This window comes from Balaenoptera musculus, chromosome 4, assembly GCF_009873245.2.
Source record: "Balaenoptera musculus isolate JJ_BM4_2016_0621 chromosome 4, mBalMus1.pri.v3, whole genome shotgun sequence".
Lineage (NCBI taxonomy): Eukaryota > Metazoa > Chordata > Mammalia > Artiodactyla > Balaenopteridae > Balaenoptera > Balaenoptera musculus.
This window is the reverse complement of record NC_045788.1, coordinates 140,529,230-140,553,642: the sequence shown is the minus strand read 5'-3', so window position 1 is coordinate 140,553,642 and position 24,413 is coordinate 140,529,230. Positions and strand designations below refer to the sequence as shown.

General features: G+C 43.9%; 1 protein-coding gene across 2 annotated transcripts in view; it reads right to left on the bottom strand.

The window, feature by feature from the left end:
* Positions 1–24,413, bottom strand: part of BACE2 (beta-secretase 2) — an 86,967-nt gene that overhangs the window by 27,475 nt on the left and 35,079 nt on the right. For both annotated transcript variants that reach the window (XM_036851565.1, XM_036851566.1), the window contains exons 2-6: positions 23,815–23,903; positions 7,736–7,952; positions 4,362–4,490; positions 2,878–3,012; positions 774–875 (exon numbers count right to left, since the gene is read on the bottom strand). In XM_036851565.1, coding sequence (XP_036707460.1) covers positions 774–875; positions 2,878–3,012; positions 4,362–4,490; positions 7,736–7,952; positions 23,815–23,903 — 672 coding nt within the window. The remainder of the gene's footprint in view (positions 1–773; positions 876–2,877; positions 3,013–4,361; positions 4,491–7,735; positions 7,953–23,814; positions 23,904–24,413) is intronic.

Genomic DNA, 24,413 nt, shown 5'->3' with positions numbered 1-24,413 from the left:
CATTGTGCCAGGCTTGTACGCCCGACCCTACTCACAGCCCCACGACAAGAACCCGGAGACTCTCAGGGGGCACAAGAGTCCTCTCCAGGCACTCAGCTAATAAGTGGCAGAAGCTACATGAAATTCAACTCCATCTGCCCTTTAAGGCTGCGGTCCTTCCACTCAGTGCCCTGTGGTCTATCCTGTTGCCTTGAACTAACTGGAAAGTTGGGGTCACACTGGGAATACTGTTAACCAAGCCCTCAAAAGGCATGTTGTCCTTGACCATGATTCTAATTGTATTTCAAAGCATGGCCATAAAAGAATTATTACATTGGCGGATTTGCCCTTTGTCTTCTGTGAATCTCATTGTTTTACAGAAGTGGGAATTACAATCCCAGCACAGCTTGGATGAAGGCCAAAAAAGGAGTACAATTTTTGGTTTGTTTTAAAGGCTACAAACATATTCCTGGTTTACTATTTACTTTAATATAGTATATTACCAAGTGGTTCTTTTCCCCCTTAGATTAAAAAAGCGCTATGCTAACTACAATATTATTTGAAATACTAAAAAGCATTGCACCTTCAGATCCAAGTCCTCTGAGGTTAAAGTGAAGGAATTATTTGCTGGTTAATATCAAAGAATAAGACTGTGAACTTAATAAGTAATCATTAAAATAAAACAACCTCAAAGTCCTCAGACGGAGACCGTTAGACTACGTGGTGGTATTCCCCAGTATGCGGTCATGACCTGGTGTGACCTCTGAGATTCATCCACCATCCTGAAGACTCACCAGAGACGTGCGGGCCACTGCCTCGATCACGGCATCAAACACCTTCTGGGGCAGGCGCAGCAGCGTGGTGCCGCTGTCCACGATGGCCTTGTCCGCATTATACTAGAACGGGGAGAGGGGGTGGGGAGAAGGCACATGAGTGACAGGGCACCCACATCAATGCACGGCTCCAGCCCGCCGTCACCGTGGACCTGTGATACACACATTCAGCAGTCACGGTACCTCCTTGGTGGCTACAATTCATTTCATCTTCTCAGAACTTGGGAACCGAGAACTTCCTTGCCCAATGTTCTCATTATAGATAAAGAAACCGAGGCCAGGAAAGGGCAGTGACATTGACCAAAATCAACAGCCTAATGCAGGGCTTTTCTCTTACTCAGGAGTGGCCAGATTCTGTCAAGGATCCCCCAAAGAGGGAAGACCCATTTGTCTTTAGAGGTTGAAAATGATACATTAAAGGTCATTTATACAAATCATGAAAAATCAACTCTGTATTACCCTGCTAGTGGAGAAAGACGGGGAAGGACAGTTTTTCAATAGACACCCCATATTTGCATTTAGAATGGAACCAAAGCCACATTCAGTAAGAGAATCTCACACACACAGAGGCAGTCCCAGCCCTGACCCCGCCTCTGTCATTCTTTATGTGGCCGAGTGGGAAGAATGGAGGTCAGTGGGCCAAGACCAGAGTAGTCACCCAACCTCTAGGGACATAACTGTATGATCAAGGCTGCCCAGGAATGGAGTGAGTCGTGGGCAATTTAATCCTCTTGCTTCTACGGCAAATCCATGAGTCATAGGACCAAATACACCAAGCAGGTCAAAAGGAAATAAGGATTTGTTTAGGTAGCAGGTGGGAGGAGTGAAGAATTTTGAGAAATTGAAATACAGCAACTGATTCATATTTTTTCAAATGTAAAACGAATTTCAGTTTAGAAACAAAGTTAATTTAAATATAATCTAGTTTGTTCGCACTTGCATGTGTAAGAAAAGCTCGCATACTGAAATGCTGGGGGGTGGAATGTTCTGGGTTTTGTTGTTTGCTCTGTGTGGCAAGCTTGGCTGATTGTGGGGGGGCAGAAAAGAACCAGGAATACGAGAATCAAAGCTCCAAATAAATGCTTACACTCTCCAACACACACTTTCACACACAAACACATACACACGCACACGCGCATACACACACACGTGCGGAGTCTGTGCTTTATTTTAGGCCCTCCCATATGATTCTATCATTGGACTCTTCAATGGCAAGTAAACGCCTCTTGACAATAAACAGATTTGTGGACTTAGGACTGAAACACCATTCCAATGCAATGGACCATCCCTTTATCAAGCTTTGACTGTTTTTTCAGAGGCATCTGTGTATATGAGAACTTATGGTACAATGTGATGGTTAAACTGAAAGGCAGTGATGACAGGTAAGAGTACAATGAATGCTGATGAAATGCTGGTGGTTTTTGTAAACCACTCTGAAAATATTGTAGAGGACCAAGTCTCCCTCAGATCCTCATAATCGTGTCATTATGTGCCACAAACAGGCCAAACTGCAGTGAGAGGGTGTGAACGAGGTTAACGAGAGACGTGGTTTCCCAGCTCTGCACATGTGTCTCCTTTGAGCACCATCAAAAGCCACGCACATCTTTAGAGCACATGTTCCTTCAAGTGAGAATTGTATACTGGGGGGGAAGGGGGATTAGCTGTGAATGGAGGATAAAGCTGATGATTTACTTCTGGTTTCATTTTGCTTATTTTCAGTCCCCTTTTACACTGATAAAACCCTGCTTACTTCTCGTTGTCCTGAACAGAGATCAGGGACCATCAGGCCAAGATAATATGGATAGTTCTGGATAGTTCTCTTCACTCACCATTTTAGGCTAATTCCTCTCTATTAAGAGAAGCAGTTGAAGGGAAGCAATTTTTTTGGGGGGGGATCATTGGTATAAAATCATCTACAAAAAGGCCCTTTTAATGTCATGAACTTTTGATTTATCTTGCAATGTAATGTATCCTCAGAGTTCATATTCAGGTCCCAGCTGTAATATTTAAGTGACCCAGGCACACACAGACAGGTAAACACAAAGAGATCACAGAGTGGAAATACCTCTCTGCAGTCCAGATTAAGGCTCTGGCCTCCGATTTCCAATTTCAGAATTTCTATCTGATAATACCACTCCTCCTTAATAGGGGTATACCAGATGTCTCCTTTGTACAAGGTTGGTTCAATTCCACCCAGGACCTGGGATGGAAAATATTTACAGGTATAAGAGAAAAAAATATACAGGCATGTAACAAGTTACACAGAGAAGCGTGCTCTTATAAGGCAAAACTTCACTAGAATTAGTACTTTCAATTTATTGGGATGTTATAAATAAATACATACACCTAAAAATTAAACAGGGAACATTCTGGGGCCATGTATCCAAAGATCAAAGACTTTTATACCCTAGTCTAATCAGGATGCTTTGATGGTTTCCCTTATCTAAAGTTAGTACATACAGTACCAATTCCATGATATTGAGATCCTCCCCTCCGGCCCCCACCCTGGCTACTGGCAAAGAAATGCAATAAAATTGTAAACCATACAGACTGGCAAAAATTTAGTTCCTCAGAAGACAGAGGATGACTTCCTGCCCCGCACATTTGCATGGAAAGCAGAACAAAAGAGCTTCCCTAACCAAAACTTCATTTTGCACATCTGTATAGCATCACCCCACAAATCTAGGCTACCCTCTCCCTTGAAAAGGTGATAAAAAAAGGTGTTGAGAGCAGGTGTATTGTTAGCAATCAAAGTAGATGAGCCTACTTCTCACAGCTGGAGAGCAAAGGGGTCAACATCACCCACCCCGGGGGGGGGCCCTTCATGTACATTCTCCCCATCACCTCCTACCTTAGACGTCGGGGCGCAGGGCCCATCAAGGGGACACTTGGGTTATGGCATGTTCACAGTGTCGATTCTGCCTCACTATGTGTGTGCTGTGTATGTGCATGTGTGTGTATAAGTGTGTGTATGTGTATGTCTGTATAGCTGTGTATGTGCATGCATGTGTGTGTGTGTGTGTGTGTGTGTGTGTGCTGAGAGCGAGAGAAAGGATGTACAGGTGTCCCCGTCTCCCCACCAAATTTATGCAATCACAGTCCTCCCCCTTTGCCCCCCCCTCCCCAGAGTAAGGCCCACCTGCCACCCCACCCCACTGGTCCTCATGTGCCCCTACCACACCCAACAAAAACAGTTACCTTTCAAAGGAACATTTTTTAAAAAAGCTTTAAAGGAATTTGACTAACGCAACAGTGTAAGACAACTATACCCCAATTGAAAAAAAAAAAAAAAGGTATGGGGATAAAAAAAAATAAAGGAATTTGGGGAAGCAATGAGAATCATCTTATGAGATGGCAGGATGATTAGGAAAGATAAAAATAATACCTAGTTTTATCCATTTTTAAGGGCTCTCAAACAAGGATTATTAATATTTGACAGTACCTATGTATGCCTACATGTCTAATATTTCTATCAGGGTCTTAATAAAGCAGAAAAGAGCAGCCCCACTGATCTCTGATGTTCCCCCTTTAAGATGAAAAGATACCCACAAGACTACCTCCGTTGGTACCAGATCCAGCGACTGGCAATCCAGCCCCACACATCTGCATGGAGAAAACATTGGGGATCTTTGCTTGTGCCACGAGGGAATCAAAGAATGTCTCCAGAGAACTTGATGGCTGCAGGAGGGATGGGAAAGAGCACAGCTGCTTCAGGACTCGCAGTGGAGACAAGGAGTGACCCCATGCAGGCACCAGGCATGGTATAAAACATGGCATTTCATTATAGTCAATATTTTCAAGGCTAAGGAATAAACAAGCTTATTATTAAGTACACTGATTCAGAAACCTCCAACAGAACTCCCTAAGACTTGGTATTTTTTCCTTTTGGGATGGCGGCTCTGTTGGAAAAATAAGATAGTATTTCCGGAAGCTGTTAAGAGGCTGCCCCATTTACCATCCTGACTGCCTTGTGAGGCAGGCGTGAGAAGATGTGGAAGTGGGTTACCCAGGTAGGTGGTGGATTCTAATCTTAGACATTTCAGAGTAAGGAGAAAACAGCGTCTCCAGGAGCTGCCTTTGCAGCTTCAGAAAAAGTTTTTTTTTCAGCTGTGGTTATCCATCATGCAAATGACAGGTGCCTGACCCATGAGGACAGGTCACATCCCAGATCCCAGGCCCTGGGAGGTGGCTTAGCTCTGCCGGCTGTCTACTGAACTCTGGCAACCGGGAAAGGAACGATGCTATTCTCCTGCAGTTTAAAAGCTCATTATTCCCCATTGCCGTATGTCAATAATGTCCTCTGTGCTTCTGTTACATGTAACCACACCTTCAGAGACCAGCTGTATTTCTCCAGGACTGAAAAGGAGGGATGGTCTGTGAACAGGTCTTAGCTGGGGGTGGGTCACAGGTGCTGGTGGTCAGGAAGGAAGGTCATACACCTATGTTTCGATTTTGGCTTTGACAACTGGGACAGATTAGAGTTGGTTACTACGAATGGTTCGTTCTTGATGAAAACAACTGTGGCAGCATAGATGCTCTTGGCATATTCTGAGCATCTACGGTTAATATAAGGAAGGATTATTTATAATCTGTAAGAACTAAAACTCTACTTCTAGAGGGAGTGAGAGGAGAGTTATCAGACAGACAGAAACCTTCCCATTTCTTTAGTTCATTTGTATTTGGCCTCCTATCTGCTTCTTTCCCAGCCGCTGTGGACTCTCTTGCAGAATTCAGTACAATCTCTACATGTAACCTTGTCTAAATACTTTGTGTTTGGGTCAAGGAATGAGACGAAGCCCCCTTGTGAAACGGGCTGGGTCTGGTGATGACCCAGTCTGTGTCAACCTTCTTGAGAGGCGGTGAGATAAACACTGCCCGGAATCGAATCCTGGCTCCACCACCCACCTGCTAACTGTGTGACTTGTTCCTTTGTCTCCTTATCTGTAAAATGGGGATCATAGTCGCATCCCAGAGCTCTTCTGGGGCTTAAATGGGTCAGTACACACAGAGTGCTTGGAATAGTGCCTGGCACACGGGATGGGATCTATTATTATTCTGCCAGGTCATTCTTCAGTAGGACTCGGGATCCTTTAAGGTTTAAAAGCACACAGCTGCCCAGGACCAGCCCAAGAGGACCTGATTCAGCAGGGATGCTGCTGGGTGCAGGCAACTGTAGTGCGAGAGACCCCGCAGGTGGTTCTGACCACATCCTTGATGAGAGGCACCTGGCATCGGCCGGGGGCCACCACACACTATGACCCCACTGGCTGCTCGGGGAACCTATTTCAGAAACACCTTTGGGCCACCAACCCAGACCGCCCTGCCAGTCCTGTTTCTAGTCGTGCCCCACGTCCTACAAATCCTGTTACTGTCTCCCCAAACCTAGGAAGTGAAGACAATTGTCGGCAATCTTGGAATTTCATAGGTGAAAAGATAAAAAGTCATGTGGGGAGTCTGGACACCCAAAAGAACCCCAAAGCAGTCTATTCTCAAGGAAGTTTTACATATTATCAATTCCAGATAATTTAGCTTTATGCTACCATCCTCTAAATAACCAGCATCAAATCAATCATACATCTTTTATTTTCAGAGTCACAAGAAGATGAAACATTTTGCCTGAGGTCACATGGTCAGTGAAAAGTATCTAGGAATGTAAGTTGCTACGAGTTTGGGAACTCATATTAAGCTTTTCCTACAGTGCTCAGCAAAAAAACAGCTCCAGAAGCCATCTGGGCTCCGTAGAGGGGGCTCTGGGCTCTGACAGCCCTAGGCAAGGGGTAAACCTCTCTGACCCTCAGTCCACACATCTCTAAAATGGGGATAACAGGGGCCTACAAAGTCTGCCTTGTGGGGAGGTCTCAGACACCTTGCAATGGTCTCAGCCTAGGGCTTCACGGGCTATTTTTTGTCCTTGAGAAGCCACAGTGTTGGGAAACGGCCCCTGCCTACTGGTCCATCTCCGCCCCCTCACATCGCTGCCCTGAATCGCTTGCTAGTAAACTTGAGCTGGAACAAATGTCCTTATGGAGAGAAAACAGGCCTTTCTGCACCCACGATTCTTTGTTCCACACTTAGCTCTGGCTCGAAGCCTAACTCTGAATAAGGAGAGGCCGAGCCAGGGTGCCCGTTTACAGGGCAGGAGGGGCAACCTCTCCTCAAGTGTATGCTAACCTGCCCTGGTCTCCCGGAGCCCAGGGGACCCACGGGTGTCAGATCCGCCTGCCCCTGGCATCCCTACCGGGTGGACATTTCCCAGCCCACCTCACTCCTCCTGCTCATGAACACTACTTCCTTTGGGTGGGATCAAGGACAGATAACTGGAGAACATTCAATCCTGTCTTTCCCTGTTTTGTGAAGGTTCTGACGCTGATGGGAGCGAGGGTCCCACCATCTCTCCTCGCTGCATCGTTAATTCCAGGGGCTGGCGATCCCCAGGGCGCGCTTGCAGGCTGCCTGTGCTCCCAACTCCAGAGTGAGGGAAAGGCAGCACGATGCTTTCTCTGCCTGGAGGGACACCTCTTCCTGCCGAGGTTCCAGTGTCACGTCTTCATGTGAATGTATGAATTTAATAAATGTGTTTACTCTTAATCCTGCCCAAACAAAAACCCCTAAACAAACACCATAATCAAAGTGATTCAGCTTCTGTTAACACCTGTCAACTATACAAGTAAAATAAACGAAAGGCAAATGAAAAACTTGATGCTATGAGTGTACCTTGTAGGAAGGTTCAAAGAATGTCACCGTTCATCTTAAATTTTAAAAATGCTTAGAGATAAACTTAATTGTGCGAACACTGATCTTTCAACCATGTGATTCTCACTGACTGTCTTGGACAGCTGGACCCATCTGTTGGCCCCTCCAATGACTGGCTTCAGAATCTTGTCCCATCACTCGATTTCCTTAGATCCACCCATTATTCTTACCTTGGCCAGGGTAGCATAAGCCAGTCCAAGTATCCCATTCCATTTAATCCCAGGCAAAAAGAAATTCTCTGACTCAAAGATGGTGGCAATGTTGACCAGAAAAGAACTGTTGAAGCCTTTTGGGATGGTGACAACGTCCTCTCCAACGAAGCCAGTCCAGCTCCCTTGCGTGTACTTCACGGTGACGTCAAAGCCCTTGGGGCGGTAGGTGCTGGACCTGGAAAAAGAGAAGAGGCATCGTGTCCTGTATCCCGTCCCCCTGTCCCTGTTCTGACCACATGGCAGTCATCGCTGCAAAGACAGCGGCCCTACACCCAGAAGGTCTGCGTAAGCAATTCTTCATAATTAAGACTCTTCATGCTCACAAGGTGACATTTCCCATAAAAAATAATCGCTAACATTTGGGTAATGGCGTCTTCTGTGCCACGCGTAAGGGAGTACTGGGGTCAACGTGTAGCCCCGAATTTAACTCTTCCCTCCGCCCAAGTCCTGCCCCGTTAAGCCAGGTGTTGTACTTAACTGCATTGGCCTGGGACGCCACAACTGGGTGTGAGCCCCGCCTGGCCCTCTGGCTCTGTGGGGACCCTGCACTGCTACTCTGTGACAAAGGGAGGGGCTGGCAGCCCAGAAAGAGGGGCCACCAGCTTGTGGCCTGGGGTTCAGATTCACACAAACAGCCAACGTGATGAATAAAGATCAAGCCACACACCCCCAGTACCAGGGCTGTCCCTCCTCAGGGCCCGCACGACCTCCTGGGGTCACAGGTTCCTTCTCAAGGTCGTCCCTGTGCCCCAAGCTGATTCTACTCATATCAAAACATGAAGGAGGACGCTGATGACAAGTCACTGTGACACAAGTCACTGTGACAACCCCACAACCCCTAAGGGTAAGCGTTACTGAGACAGAATAACATGAACACGACCAGACAACAGGTGGGGTAGATGGAAATCCTGCTCTCGGGATTTCAGAGACAGACAGTAAACAACTGAACCCCTAGAATTCCAGGCAATGATAGAGTGATGAGTCACCCAGAGAAGAGAGCAGGGTGAGGGCAGGGTGGTCACTGAGGCGTCTCTGAAAGAGGACATTTGTGTGAGACCTGCCTGAAGACAATGAGCCACGGGGCTCTCTGGGGAGGGGCATCCTGGAGAGAGAACAGTAGGTGTCAAGGCCCTGGGGTGTCCAATCCTGGGAGGTCATTCTTATACCTAATGGAGCTTGAAAACTCTGTTGACTATAGGCAGGAACCCAAGGGACATCTCTGAGCAAATATCTAGGCATTCAAACCAGGCTTCCCCTAGGAAAATGAGCAGATTCCTAAGAGAAGTGCCAAATCACCAAACACATCATTGTAAAGTGTTCCTGTTTGTCTGCAGTTTTCATTTCATTTTGTTTTAACATTAAATCTCTGAACATTAATATTACTAAGTGTTTGCTATAGGATTATATGAATTTGCGGTATGGATTATATGGTCTTTTTGGGAGTCAGGGAGAAAGTTAAGTCAGGGATGATATGACTTTTTTTCGGTACGTCTCATAAGCTTTAAAAATGGTAACAGTCTTTAATTCAGTAATTGCACTTCTCAGAATCTGATCCTAAGAAAACACCCATGATGCAAACAGAGATTCATGAACAAAGACAGTCATTATGTTTTATTTGTAACAGCAAACAGTTGGAAACAACCTAAATGCCCAGTAAAAAGGAAATAGTTTAGTAAATTATAGTACATCCATATGATGGAATATTAAGTAGCTCTGAAAAATGCTGTTGAGTAAGACATTTTCAATGACATAGTAAAAAAAAATAAGGTAAAAGAAACATTTGTATATGTGGCAGAACCTTCTTCAAAAAAATTTAATACACTCCAATATTAGTAGCGCTACCTCTGGGTGGTGGGGTTTTGTGGGGGAAACTCTCATTCTTGTGGTTAGATCCTTCCATATTTTCTGCATATATAACTTTTTATAATCAGGGAAAAAAGGTTATTTTTAAAATGTCTGGCAGACACATTTTGGAGAAATTTAATTTATTCTAACATCATAATGGGATATGAAATATGAAGAATATTTAATTTTAACATTTTCTATTTTAGCTAACTCCACCATGATCTTAAAAAGAGAGCAGCATTAAGCGAACATTTTATGTACAGACATCTTCTGACAAGGGCAGGCACAGACCAAAAAGTAAGTGTGGATGGACCCCGGGCACATGGAGCTCTAAGGAACCCATCAGAAATTACACATATAAAGCGCATAGTCAGGTCATTGAAATGCAGGCACTTGAGGGTTGGTGTTTTAGTGCCAAGTTTTAGTGCCAGCATCAATTCAGTGATGCCTGGCACACAGCAGGGGTTGCACACATTTAGGATGAAAAGCAATTAAAATACTAAATTGTCAGTCCCTTTTGACAGTTGCGGTCATTCCTTAAGTTTAAAACTGCACTACTGCTGGGCGTATAGATCAGTGGTAGAGCATTTGACTGCAAAACACTACTGCTAATGGAAGAGGCTAATTATTTTGAAAGGCTTAGAGAATGTGATCTAGCACAGGGTTGGCAAATTTTTTCTGTAAAGGGCCAGAAAACAAATCTTTCAGGTTTTGTGGGTCACATGATTTCTGTTACTACTCCACTCTGCTAGTGAAGAAGCAGCCACATGTGACAGATAAACAAACGTGTGTGTCTGTGTTCCAATAAAACTTTATTTACAAACACAGGCAGCAGGTTGGATGTGGCCTGTCAGCCCTAGTTTGCCAACTCCTGATCTAGAAGATTATTATCTCCCCAAACATTCTATAGTACCATGACTTTCTTTTGAGAAGTTTTTTTATTTTTACTCTGTCCAGACTACAGAAAACTCATTAGAATCTGCCAATGTTACTGATAAGATGGACCAGGGTGACCATCTAAGTAGCATGTCCTCTGTAGTGTACTGACCAGCTTGCTATTTCCCTCATGGGCGAACATTCTGGATGTTTCGGTGCCATTTACAGAGAGATGAGAGGCAGTTGGAGTTACACCGCCTGCAGTCAAATAGTACTTCAACCACTTGGGAGCCATGTGTGACCCTAAGTCAAGTTAATTAACTTCTCTGTACCTCAGTTTCCTCAACTAAAAAGTCGGGACAAGTACAGTACCATACCTCATGGGGTTAATACTAAGGATTAAGAGAGTTAATACTGTAAACCATTTAGAACAAAACCCTGGAACACAGCAGGTACACAACAAAAATAGCTGCTATTATTATAATTATCTAATCGCTTGCTACCTTTATTCAATCTATGGACTGCTATTAGAAAATGTAAGATATTTTTTCTAGAAAATATTCCTATAGAGATACTCTTTCTGAATATCCAAAACTGTCTCATTCTGAAGTCCAACAACCTCCAGGAAAAGGGGCAAGTCTTGGGTAAGATTTGGTTAAAATGGTCCAGGGAGGGGAGGAACCTTCTAGGTTTCTAAAAGATGGAGCTCTTCTGTGTTCTGGACCAGGGCTGTCCAATAGAACGTCTGCAATGACAGAAATATTCTCTACCTATGCTTCCAATACAGTAGCCAACCTGAAATGTGACTGTAGATCTTCCTCAGCATATGATGGGGTTACATCCTGATAAACCCTTGTAAGTTGAAATTATCATTAAGTTGAAAATGCATTTAATACACCTAACCTACTGAACATCCCAGCTTAGCCTAGCCTACCTTAACCGTGCTCAGAACACTTATATTAGCCGACAGTTGGGCAAAATCATCCAACACAAAGCCTATTTTATAATAAAATATTGAATATCTCCTGTAAGTTATTGAATATTATACTGAAAGCGAAAAACAGAGTGGTTGTCTGGGTGCAGCGTGGTTATCAGTGTGCAGCTGTTTACCCTCATGACTGTGTGGCTGACAGGGAGCTATAGCTGCCGCTGCCCAGCATCACAAGAGAGGATCGTCCAGCATATTGCCAGCTTGGGAGAAGATCAAAATTCAGAATCCAAAGTACAGTTTCTACTGAATGTGCATTGCTTTTGCACCATTGTCAAGTTGAAAAATCATCAGTCAAATGATCATAAGTCCGGGACCGTCTGGACAGTTTGACTAAAGAACGACTCTTTATTTAACATTAATTAATTTAAATTTAAATAGCCACGAGGACCTTCAAGATGGTGGAGGAGTAAGATGTGGAGATCGCCTTCCTCCCCACAAATACATCAGAAATACATCTACATGTGGAACAACTCCTACAGAACACCTACTGAACGCTGGCAGAAGACCTCAGACCTCCCAAAAAGCAAGAAACTCCCCACGTACCTGGGTAGGGCAAAAGAAAAAAGAAAAAACAGACAAAAGAATAGGGACGGGACCTGCGCCAGTGGGAGGGAGCCGTGAAGGAAGAAAGGTGTCCACACACTAGGAGCCCCTTCACGGGCGGAGACTGCAGGTGGCGGAGGGGGGAGCTTCGGAGCCATGGAGGAGAGCGCAGCCACAGGGGTGCGGAGGGCAAAGTGGAGAGATTCCCGCACGGAGGATCGGCGCTGAGCAGCACTCATCAGCCCGAGAGGCTTGTCTGCTCCCCTGCCGGGGCGGGCAGGGCTGGGAGCTGAGGCTCGGGCTTCGGTCGGATCGCAGGGAGAGGACTGGGGCTGGCGGCGTGAACACAGCCTGAAGGGGCTAGTGCGCCACGGCTAGCCGGGAGGGAGTCCGGGAAAAGGTCTGCAGCTGCCGAAGAGGCAAGAGACTTTTTCTTACCTCTTTGTTTCGCGGTGTGCAAGGAGAGGGGATTCAGAGTGCCGCCTAAACGAGCTCCAGAGACGGGCGCGAGCCGCGGCGATCAGCGCGGACCCCAGAGATAGGCATGAGATGCTAAGGCTGCTGCTGCCGCCACCAAGAAGCCCGTGTGCGAGCACAGGTCACTCTCCACACCGCCCCTCCCGGGAGCCTGTGCAGCCCGCCACGGCCAGGGTCCCGTGATCCGGGGACAACTTCCCCGGGAGAATGCACTGCGCACCTCACGCTGCTGCAACGTCACGACGCCTCTGCTGCCGCAGGCTCGCCCCGCCTCCTCCGTACCGCTCCCTCCCCCCGCCTGAGTGAGCCAGAGCCCCCGAAGCAGCTGCTCCTTTAACCCCGTCCTGTGTGAGCGAAGAACAGACGCCCTCAGGCGACCTACACGCAGAGGCAGGGCCATATCCAAAGTTGAACCCCGGGAGCTGTGCGAACAAAGAAGAGAAAGGGAAATCTCTCCCAGCAGCCTCAGAAGCAGCTGATTAAAACTCCACAAACAACTTGATGTGCCTGCATCTGTGGAATACCTGAATAGACAAAAAATCATCCCAAAATTGAGGAGGTGGACTTTAGGAGCAACTGTAGACTTGGGGTTTGCTGTCTGTGACTGACCAGTTTCTGATTTTTATGTTTACCTTAGTTTATTTTTTAGCGCTTGTTATCATTGGTGGATTCCTTTATTGGTTTGGTTGCTCTCTTCTTTTTTTTTCTTTTCTTTTTTAATTAATTTTTAATTTTTTTATTTTAATAATATATTTTTAAAACTTTTTATTATAGTAACTTTATTTTATTTTATTTTTTTCTTTCTTTCTTTTTTTTTTCTCCCTTTTCTTCTGAGCCATGTGGCTGACAGGGTCTTGGTGCTCCAGCCGGGTGTCAGGCCTGAGCCTCTGAGGTGGGAGAGCTGAGTTCAGGACATTAGGCCACCAGAGACCTCCCAGCCCCATGTAATATCAATCGGTGAGAGCTCTCCCAGAGATCCCCGTCTCAATGCTAAGACCCAACTCCACTCAACGACCAGCAAGCTCCAGTGCTCTACACCCCATTGCAAACAACTAGCAAGACAGGAACACAACCCCCCCCATTAGTAGAGAGGCTGCCTAAAATCATAATAATTTCACAGACACCACAAAACACACCACCAGACACAGTCCTGCCCACCAGAAAGAAAAGATCCAGCCTCATCCACCAGAACACAGGTATCAGTCCCCTCCACCAGGAAGCCTACACAACCTACTGAACCGAGCTTATCCACTGGGGGCAGACACCAAAAACAACGGGAACTACGAACCTGCAGCCTGCGTAAAGGAGACCCAAAACACAGTAAGTTAAGCAAAACGAGAAGACAGAGAAATACGCAGCAGATGAAGGAGCAAGGTAAAAACCCACCAGACCAAACAAATGAAGAGGAAATAGGCAGTCTACCTGAAAAAGAATTCAGAGTAATGATAGTAAAGATATCCAAAACCTTGGAAATACAATGGAGAAAATACAAGAAACGTTTAATAAGGACCTAGAAGAACTAAAGAGCAAACAAACAATGATGAACAACACAATAAATGAAATTAAAAATTCTCTAGAAGGAATCAATAGCAGAATAACTGAGGCAGAAGAACGGATAAGTGACCTAGAAGATAAAATAGTGGAAATAACTACCACAGAGCAGAATAAAGAAAAAAGAATGAAAAGAATTGAGGACAGTCTCAGAGACCTCTGGGACAACATTAAACACACCAACATTCAAATTATAGGGGTCCCAGAAGAATTAGAGAAAAAGAAAGGGACTGAGAAAATATTTGAAGAGATTATAGTTGAAAACTTCCCTAATATGGGAAAGGAAATAGTCACTCAAGTCCAGGAAGCACAGAGAATCCCATACAGGATAAATCCAAGGAGAAACACAGGAGAAACACACCAAGACACATATTAATCAAACTATCAAAAAATAAATACAAAGAAAAAATATTGAAAGCAGCAAGGGAAAGGCAACAACTAACATACAAAGGAATCCCCATAAGGATAACAGCTGATCTTTCAGCAGAAACTCTGCAAGCCAGAAGGGAGTGACAGGACATATTTAAAGTGATGAAAGGGGAAAACCTACAACCAAGATTACTCTACCCAGCAAGGATTTCATTCAGATTCGATGGAGAAATGAAAACCTTTACAGACAAGCAAAAGCTAAGAGAATTCAGCACCACCAAACCAGCTTTACAACAAATGCTAAAGGAACTTCTCTAGGCAGGAAACACAAGAGAAGGAAAAGACCTACAATAACAAACCCAAAATAATTAAGAAAATGGTAATAGGAACATACATATCGATAATTACCTTGAATGTAAATGGATTAAACACTCCAACCAAAAGACATAGACTGGCTGAATGGATACAAAAACAAGACCTGTATATATGCTGTCTATAAGAGACCCATTTCAGGCCTAGGGACACATACTGGCTGAAAGTGAGGGGATGGAAAAAGATATTCCATGCAAATGGAAATCAAAAGAAAGCTGGAGTAGCAATTCTCATATCAGACAAAATAGACTTTAAAACAAAGACTATTACAAGAGACAAAGAGGGACACTACATAATGATCAAGGGATCAATCCAAGAAGAAGACATAACAATTGTAAATATTTATGCACCCAACATAGGAGCACCTCAATACATAAGGCAAATGCTAACAGCCATAAAAGGGGAAATCAACAGTAACACAATCATAGTAGGGGACTTTAACACCCCACTTTCACCAATGGGCAGATCAACCAAAATGAAAATAAATAAGGAAACACTGCTTTAAATGACACATTAAACAAGATGGATTTAATTGATATTTATAGGACATTCCATCCAAAAACAACAGAAAACACTTTCTTCTCAAGTGCTTATGGAACATTCTCCAGGATAGATCATATCTTGGGTCACAAATCAAGCCTTGGCAAATTTAAGAAACTTGAAATCGTATCAAGTATCTTTTCTGACAACAAAGCTGTGAGACTAGATATCAATTACAGGGAAATAACTGTAAAAAATACAAACACATGGAGGCTAAACAATACGCTACTAAATAACCAAGAGATCACTGAAGAAATCAAAGGGGAAAGCAAATCATATGTAGAAATAAATGACAATGAAAACACGATGACCCAAAACCTATGGGATGCAGCAAAAGCAGTTCTAAGAGGGAAGTTTACAGCAATACAATCCTACCTCAAGAAACAAGAAACATCTCAACAACCTAACCTTACACCTAAAGCAATTAGAGAACGAAGAACAAAAAAACCTCAAGGTTAGCAGAAGGAAAGAAATCATAAAGATCAGATCAGAAATAAATGAAAAATAAATGAAGAAAACAATAGCAAATATCAGTAAAACCAAAAGCTGGTTCTTTGAGAAGATAAACAAAATTGATAAACCATTAGCCAGACTCATCAACAAAAAAAGGGAGAGGACTCAAATCAACAGAATTAGAAATGAAAAAGGAGAAGTAACAACTGACACTGCAGAAATATAAAGGATCATGAGAGATTACTACAAGCAACTATATGGCAATAAAATGGACAACCTGGAAGAAATGGACAAATTCTTAGAAAAGCACAATCTTCTGAGACTGAACCAGGAAGAAATAGAAAATATAAACAGACCAATCACAAGCACTGAAATTCAGACCGTGATTAAAAATCTTCCAACAAACAAAAGCCCAGGACCAGATGGCTTCACAGGCAAAATCTATCAAATATTTAGAGAAGAGCTAACACCTATCCTTCTCAAACTCTTCCAAAATATACCAGAGGGAGGAACACTCCCAAACTCATTCTACGAGGCCACCCTGATACCAAAACCAGACATGTCACAAAAAAAGAAAACTACAGGCCAATATCTCTGATGAACATATATGCAAAAATCCTCAACAAAATGCTAGCAAACAGAATCCAACAGCACATTAAATAGACCATACACCATGATCAAGTGGGGTTTATCCCAGGAATGCAAGGATTCTTCAATATATGCAAATCAATCAATGTGACACACCATATTAACAAACTGAAGGATAAAAACCATATGATAATCTCAATAGATGCATAAAAAGCTTTCAGCAAAATTCAACACCCATTTATGATAAAAACTCTTCAGACAGTAGGCACAGAGGGGACTTGCCTCAACCTAATAAAGGCCATATATGACAAACCCACAGCCATCATCGTTCTCAGTGGTGAAAAACTGAAACCATTTCCTCTAAGATCAGGAACAAGACAAGGTTGCCCACTCTCGCCACTATTATTCAACACAGTTTTGGAAGTTTTAGTCACAGCAATCAGAGAAGAAAAAGAAATAAAAGGAATCCAAATCGGAAAAGAAGAAGTAAAACTGTCACTGTTTGCAGATGACATGATACTATACGTAGAGAATCCTAAAGATGCTACCAGAAAACTACTAGAGCTAATCAATGAATTTGGTAAAGTAGCAGGATACCAAAAATTAATGCACAGAAATCTCTTGCATTCCTATACACGAATGATGAAAAATCTGAAAGAGAAATTAAGGAAACACTCCCATTTACCACTGCAACAAAAAGAATAAAATACCTAGGAATAAACCTACCTAAGGAGACAAAAGACCTGTATGCAGAAAATTATAAGACACTGATGAAAGAAATTAAAGATGATACAAACAGATGGAGAGATATACCATGTTCTTGGATTGGAAGCATCAACATTGTGAAAATGACTATACTACCCAAAGCAATCTACAGATTCAATGCAATCCCTATCAAACTACCAATGGCAGTTTTCATAGAACTAGAACAAAAAATTTCACAATTTGTATGGAAACACAAAAGACCCCGAATAGCCAAAGCAATCTTGAGAAAGAAAAACGGAGCTGGAGGAATCAGGCTCTCTGACTTCAGACCATACTACAAAGCTACAGTAATCACGAGAGTATGGTACTGGCACAAAAACAGAAGTATAGGTCAATGGAACAGGATAGAAAGCCCAGAGATAAACCCATGCGCATATGGTCACCTTATTTTTGACAAAGGAGGCAAGAACATACCATGGAGAAAAGACAGCCTCTTCACTAAGTGGTGCTGGGAAAACTGGACAGCTACATGTAAAAGAATGAAATTAGAACACTGCCTAACACCATACACAAATATAAACTCAAAATGGATTAAAGACCTAAATGTAAGGCTAGACACTATAAAACTCTTAGAGGAAAACACAGGCAGAACACTCTATGACATACGTCACAGCAAGATCCTTTTTGACCCACCTCCTAGAGAAATGGAAATAAAAACAAAAATAAACAAATGGGACCTAATGAAACTTCAAAGCTTTTGCACAGCAAAGGAAAACATAAACAACACGAAAAGACAACCCTCAGAATGGCAGAAAATATTTGCAAACAAAGCAACTGACAAAGGATTAATCTCCAAAATATACAAGCAGTTCATGCAGCTCAATATCAAAAAAACAAACAACTGAATCCAAAAATGGGAAGAAGACCTAAATAGACATTTCTCCAAAGAAGATATACAGATTGCCAACAAACATATGAAAGGATGCTCAACATCACTAATCAGTAGAGAAATGCAAATCAAAACTACAATGAGGTATCACCTCACACCCATCAGAATGGCCATCATCAAAAATCTACAAACAATAAATGCTGGAGAGGGTGTGGAGAAAAGGGAACCCTCTTGCACTGTTGGTGGGAATGTAAATTGATACAGCCACTATGGAGAACAGTATGGAGGTTCCTTAAAAAACTAAAAATAGAACTACCATATGACCCAGCAATCCCACTACTGGGCATATACCCTGAGAAAACCATAATTCAAAAGGAGTCATGTACTACAATGTTCACTACAGCACTATTTACAATAGCCAGGACATGGAAGCAACCTAAATGTCCATCATCGGATAAAGAAGATGTGGCACATATATACAATGGAATATTACTCAGCCATAAAAAGAAATGAAACGGAGTTATTTGTAGTGAGGTAGATGGAGTTAGAGTCTGTCATACAGAGTGAAGTAAGTCAGAAAGAGAAAAACAAATACCATATGCTAACACATATACATGGAATCTAAAAAAAAATGGTTCTGAAGAACCTAGGGGCAGGACAGGAATAAAGATGCAGATGTAGAGAATGGACTTGAGGACATGGGGAGGGGGAAGGGTAAGCTGGGACGAAGTGAGAGAGTGGCGTGGACATATATACAATACCAAATGTAAGATAGATAGCTAGTGGGAAGCAGCCGCATAGCAGAGGGAGATCAGCTCGGTGCTTTGTGACCACCTAGAGGGGTGGGATAGGGAGGGTGGGAGGGAGACGCAAGAAGGAGGAGATTTGCTGATATATGTATATGTATAGCTGATTCACTTTGTTATACAGCAGAAATAACACACCATTGTAAAGCAATTATACTCCAATAAAGATGTTAAAAAAAAAATTTAAATAGCCACATGTGACTAGTAGCTACCCTTGTAGAAAGCACAGTTCCAGATAATGTGAGAAAAAAGTTAATTCTTAGCTCATATTCACTGGGCTCCTCGAACTAAACCTCAAAGAGCAGAAACCCCAGATATGAACCATAAGCAATTCTGAGGGTTATTAATGTACAGTTTCCAGGAGCAGACTTTTTAGAAAAGTGCATCCGTCCATCTTTATGTTCTAACATCCCACCTCTTGGCACTAAAATGCTTTGGCTCTCAACTGTTCTGCATATTAATTAACTCTATCGAGAGCGAACCCCAGATTGACTGCTTCTTTGCAGCATCAATTCTGGGTGCACAGAAACAGCCACCCATGAAGGATGTGAGTAGCCAGGAAAAAGTCCACTCACAGCAATAAAATCACTTTGAACCAAATTCAGGAGACATTCTGCCTCTGATAAGAGTGTTCAGGGAATGCAGGATTGAAAAGTGAAATCAATTGAACTGAGGAGAAAAGAACCACAGAACATTTTATTATTTTAAAGAAACCCAGAGAACATACAGTGAAAAGGTGAAAGGGCAGAATTCAAAAGAGTTGAATCCTGGGGTCGGCTCTGGTTCCCAAAAGCCATTCCACCCAGGGAATGCTGAGTCTCCTGAAAAACTCTGCCCGAGACTTCCCCGGGGCTCTTCCGCACATTTCAGAGTTTTGGGTCTACCTTTGGGGATAGCTGGCCTGGACCAGGTGACCAGATACCCTTTTTGCTCTTCTAAGGTCTGGAAGTGACCAGATCAGAGTAAATGGGGCCACTGACAGCCCAGGGACTTCCGTCCATCCTGGCGGGTCATCTATTTCCTGAATAGATTAGTATAAGGTCAGGGGGAATGAGTCTATTGACTCTCTCATGAAGCCAACTGACTGGAGGCTATTTTACTGGCTAAAAGAGAAGTACATCTAAAAAAAATACATGATAGTCTTTTTGCTATATAGTAATTCATTGGAACATTCACCACCATGAAAAGAGGGCTTCTGGTGGGACAAAGCTACACAAATGACGAATGGTAACCTGATGTCTGATTCCATAAATCAAAGAGATCCTGTCAAAGTACCCCAAGTCAAATCTCCAATTACTGGGACATGTTTCAGGAAGCATTAAACCTGAATATCCAGAGACTGGGGGACTTGAATCAGAGGCTGACAAACCCAACCAGAAACCTTATTATAACTAAGAGAGATCAGAGGGGCAAGCAAATACAGAAACATCACAAGGCAGGGAGCTACATCTCAGAAAAGAAACCTTTGTCAAAAATTGAGAAAGGACGTAGAACGTTCCCTCGGCTTCCATCAAATACAGTGGTGGAAGGTGCACCTTAGGCCAACTCTAAAGTTATCTGAGAGCATCAGACAAATTAATCGTACATAATTTACTATGTAAATTATAGTTCAGGACTTTATAATAATAAATCTGTGTTGACAGAAGCCTATGAGAAGCGCGGAGAAAAAAACAGAGGAAAGGAGAGAAAGAAAGGTTACTATAAATTTAAGCAAGTATTTAGCCTACGAAACACATGTGTTAGTAGGGATGATGTTTAGGAACAGAACTTGCCTAGAATTCAGAAATGCGGTGTTTTACATTTGATTCAGTTAAGAAGAAACCTGATAGCCCTATTGAAGAAGAGCTCTCCTTAAAGGAAAGGCAGTACCAGGGCTAGAGGTCCAAAATGGGTCATGTTTTAAAGGTACTAAGTAAATTTCAACCATACTTGCAAATGAGGGAGGCAGGTTGAAGCCTGAATGATGGAGGTGCCAATGGGATGAAACTGACAATGCAGGGGAGTCTGGGGCTTCTCCTGAATGCTGGCAGGTTCTGCTACGTCTCTCTTTATTTGCTCAGAAAGGAGAAATAGATGAGAACCTTGAGTGCTCGGAAAGCTGGGAGGGAGCCCTGAATTCTTCTGTGGGATTAGCAGGAGGGCAGGCCTAGCCATCGTGGGAGCTATGCGTGTTCCCAGGAGGCTTCACATTAAATCAGGTGCAAAAGAGCCAGAGGAGCTCAACCTTCAAGTATGAAAGACAAAAGCCATCTGCCACCTGAACCCAAAACTGGCTAGCAGGAAGCTTAGAAGGACGTGTCCCACTGAAGGCTGAAAGAGAACCATGGTTCAACACAACAACGAACAAAGCAGAAGGCAAATGAGAAAGACACCCAGTTGTCTACCATCGATTAAACATTGTACACTTATTAAATGACACTGTACACGATATTTGTAATGTTGACTATTATTTACCCTTGTACATTTCCATAACTGCATCTGCATAGCAAAAGGGTAGCCGGGTTGAAAGCACGCTCTGACCTTTATTGACCCCTGGCTGTGCCACTTACCACCTGGGAAGGAAATACCCACCCAGGGTGTTAGATTTACACATTTAAATCTATAAAGTGGATATACACATGACCCAGAACTTGGCTTTACTGTGCTGTACTGTTGCTTTATCGTATCATGTGTCCACAGATGTGTGATGGAAAACAAAATTGCTCTGGGGAGGAAAACTGTTAAAGATGTAACTGAGCTCCAGGGATGTCTGTTCTGTCTCTACGGCAGGCAGAGCCCCCAGTAGGCGTGGGGAAACTGCGTGAATGTATAGATTAGGAAGAGCCTTGGAGTGGAAAAAACATAGAGCTGGAATTGCCTTGCCACCAGGATAAACATCTTTGACATAGTTTAACATACACTGCGTTTTCTAGGAATGCAACTACTGTGTAAATTGAGGAAGGTGATATTTTCAGGGGGAAACTTTACTAAGATTCTTCACCAATCTGGGAAATTCTCATCACCAAACCAAGCTGCTTTGGGTGTCTGAGTCTATTTTAATCCGATCTGTCAGTCTGCACTGGGCGCCGCATGTCTGGGGTGATGTTCACAGCCTCAGGCATCCTCCAACTTCACGTGTATCCTACCCAGTGTGTTTACACATTGAGGTACTCATCACCTTCCTGTGAATTCCCTCCTTTTACCCCGCACCCCCAAACCCCTGCATATTGCATCAGTGCGTTTGGAATTACATATGAAGATAAGTTACACTACCTTTGCGTTTCAGTTCAGGGCATTACAAAGCACTCACTCTATAGAGGGGGTGCCAGGGCTCAAGTTTGGGACCTCTTGTCCTAGAAGCCTGAACCTGGGCCAATCTCTTGGTTCCTGGACCTCCTGTGCTCCATGAATAAAAATGAGAGGTTTGGACTGACTTCTGTTCCATGATGAAGTGGGTGAGGGGAGCGGGCTGTTTGGGGCAGAGGATTTGGACGAACCACAGTTTGAGTGGGAAAGGGCAAAGGTCAGACAGCGATCAAAAGTCAACCTCCTTCCCCCTGGCTGCACACCCCTTGCCCCAATTTACAGGCATCTGAGGTCACAGTAACAACTTCAGGGCACATACTGGTCTTCACAAAGCAATCACAAGCCAGGAGTTTCATCCAGAATTTCAGTGATTAAAGGTTATCAACACGCTGAGTCATAAACTAAGCTACAGATTCCTTGAAGGAGGGGCCAGCCAGATATCACTGTAGCCGCAGGGGCCCATGTAGCACCAACTACCACTCCCTCCAGCTGGACACACAGGAGACCATACCTCTTTGTGCCACCAAAATGGAGACCAAGATGCACGGGGCAGAAGAGAGGTGAGCACTTCTGTATAACGTCTCCTGCCTTATTGATGCTGCCGGGATTTGCTGAACCTTCCCAGTTGTTACTTTCCCTCGTATGTTTCCTTCCTTTTTTTTTTTTTCCCCCCCAACTGAAGTCGGGGTTTATTCCCCGGAACCAAAGACTGTGGGTAGGGAAAGTGAGAAAGGAAAGACACGAAGAAGATTTGCAGCAGGGAAATGTGATATGCCAGCTCACGACCCTAAAAAGCAAACCACACGTCAGCTGACTTGTCTTATCTGTTTCGTTTAAATTCTAGGGTCACAAAAATAGATGTGAAATTAAAATGTGCACAGCATTAGGGCAGCAATAGATACCCGGGGGATAGTGACTCTGACCCCACGGGCCCCTCCAGAGACGAACAGTGACACACAGGAGTCCCAGGGCCTGGACATGCACACTGGCCTTATTCCAGAGACTTCCATCTGGGCTCCACCCTTCCTCACACCCCTGCCCACAGCTGCTAGCTTGCAGCCCTGCCTCAGGCCTGAGTGCTTTGTGTTTACAATACATCCTTTCCAAGTGAGTCATGCATTCCTCTCGTCATAAACACCTCCTGGCACAGAAATTGTTTCAGTGAACCGCACCTTGACCGACGCCACCGATCTTCAGGGCGATGCAAAGGTGGCTTTCCAAGCAACGCCAGGCTGCTGCCTGAAAGTCTCACGCTCACCTCCAATGCCCCCTGCCCCGCTCAGGCGCACCTCCAAGTTAGGACTAGAGGGGCCCAACAAACATCAAAGGGTCACCTGCTCCCTGCAACTCGGGTCTGACTACAAAACTGCTGTCTGACTGAGTTTCTATAAAGTGGGGCTCATGAGAACACACCAAGGCTATTAGGAGAATCCTCCTGTGGATTCATCTGGAATGGATGTATACATGTACATAGGCATATACACGTGCCACAGGTGCACACCACACACAAATATACACACCACCATGTGCACGTACAGACAGATACCTCCACATACACAAATACATACATATATACAGACCACTGTATGCACATACACACAAATATATACACACATACACGAATATATACATGAATAGATCCCCCTCAAAATGAAACAGCGTTTTGGTGACTTTCTCCCCGTGTGTTCTGAAGTGTTCATGTGGTGCCCCCAAGCCCGGCCATGCCAGGCACGGACCCATCACTCACCTCTCCGTGTCAAAGTATGAGTCGACGAAGGGATGCGGGGCCCCGGCCACGGCGAAGTTGCTGCTTCCAGTGTCAACAAGTATCTGCAGCTTTTATTTTTAAGGGAAAAACAGAGAAACCATCAGGTTACTTGAATAAGGCAACACTCTTGACTACTTCTTTTAAAAATTAAGTACCAAGAACAATGCATTACTTGGAAAAAACTTACATCGATTAGAAATATTTTTAAAAAGCTGTTAGAAAACTGAACCCTGAACACAGTCTGTCGTGAAGCTTGCATGGGCGAGGTGGAATCAGTTTAGCCTCAGATAGGCACTAAACCTTAAAAGAAGGTAAATTCAGTGGAAGAAGTGGGATTTCCTTTTTCAGCTGCTGGTACTTGGTAACCAAGCCAGGGCCCTTTCTCACCCTGGGCTCTTGGCCGGGTTTGTCACTTGGCCGGGGTGGCCCTCCTCCTGCCTTTCCAATCCCACTTGGAAATCCTCATGCACCCCCTCCTCTCCCTCCACACATCCAGGACGCTTTCCCAGACTCCTCCTGGCAGCAGGTGTCCCTCATCTCTGCTGCACAGCACCTGGGAACACCTGTCAGAGGTACCA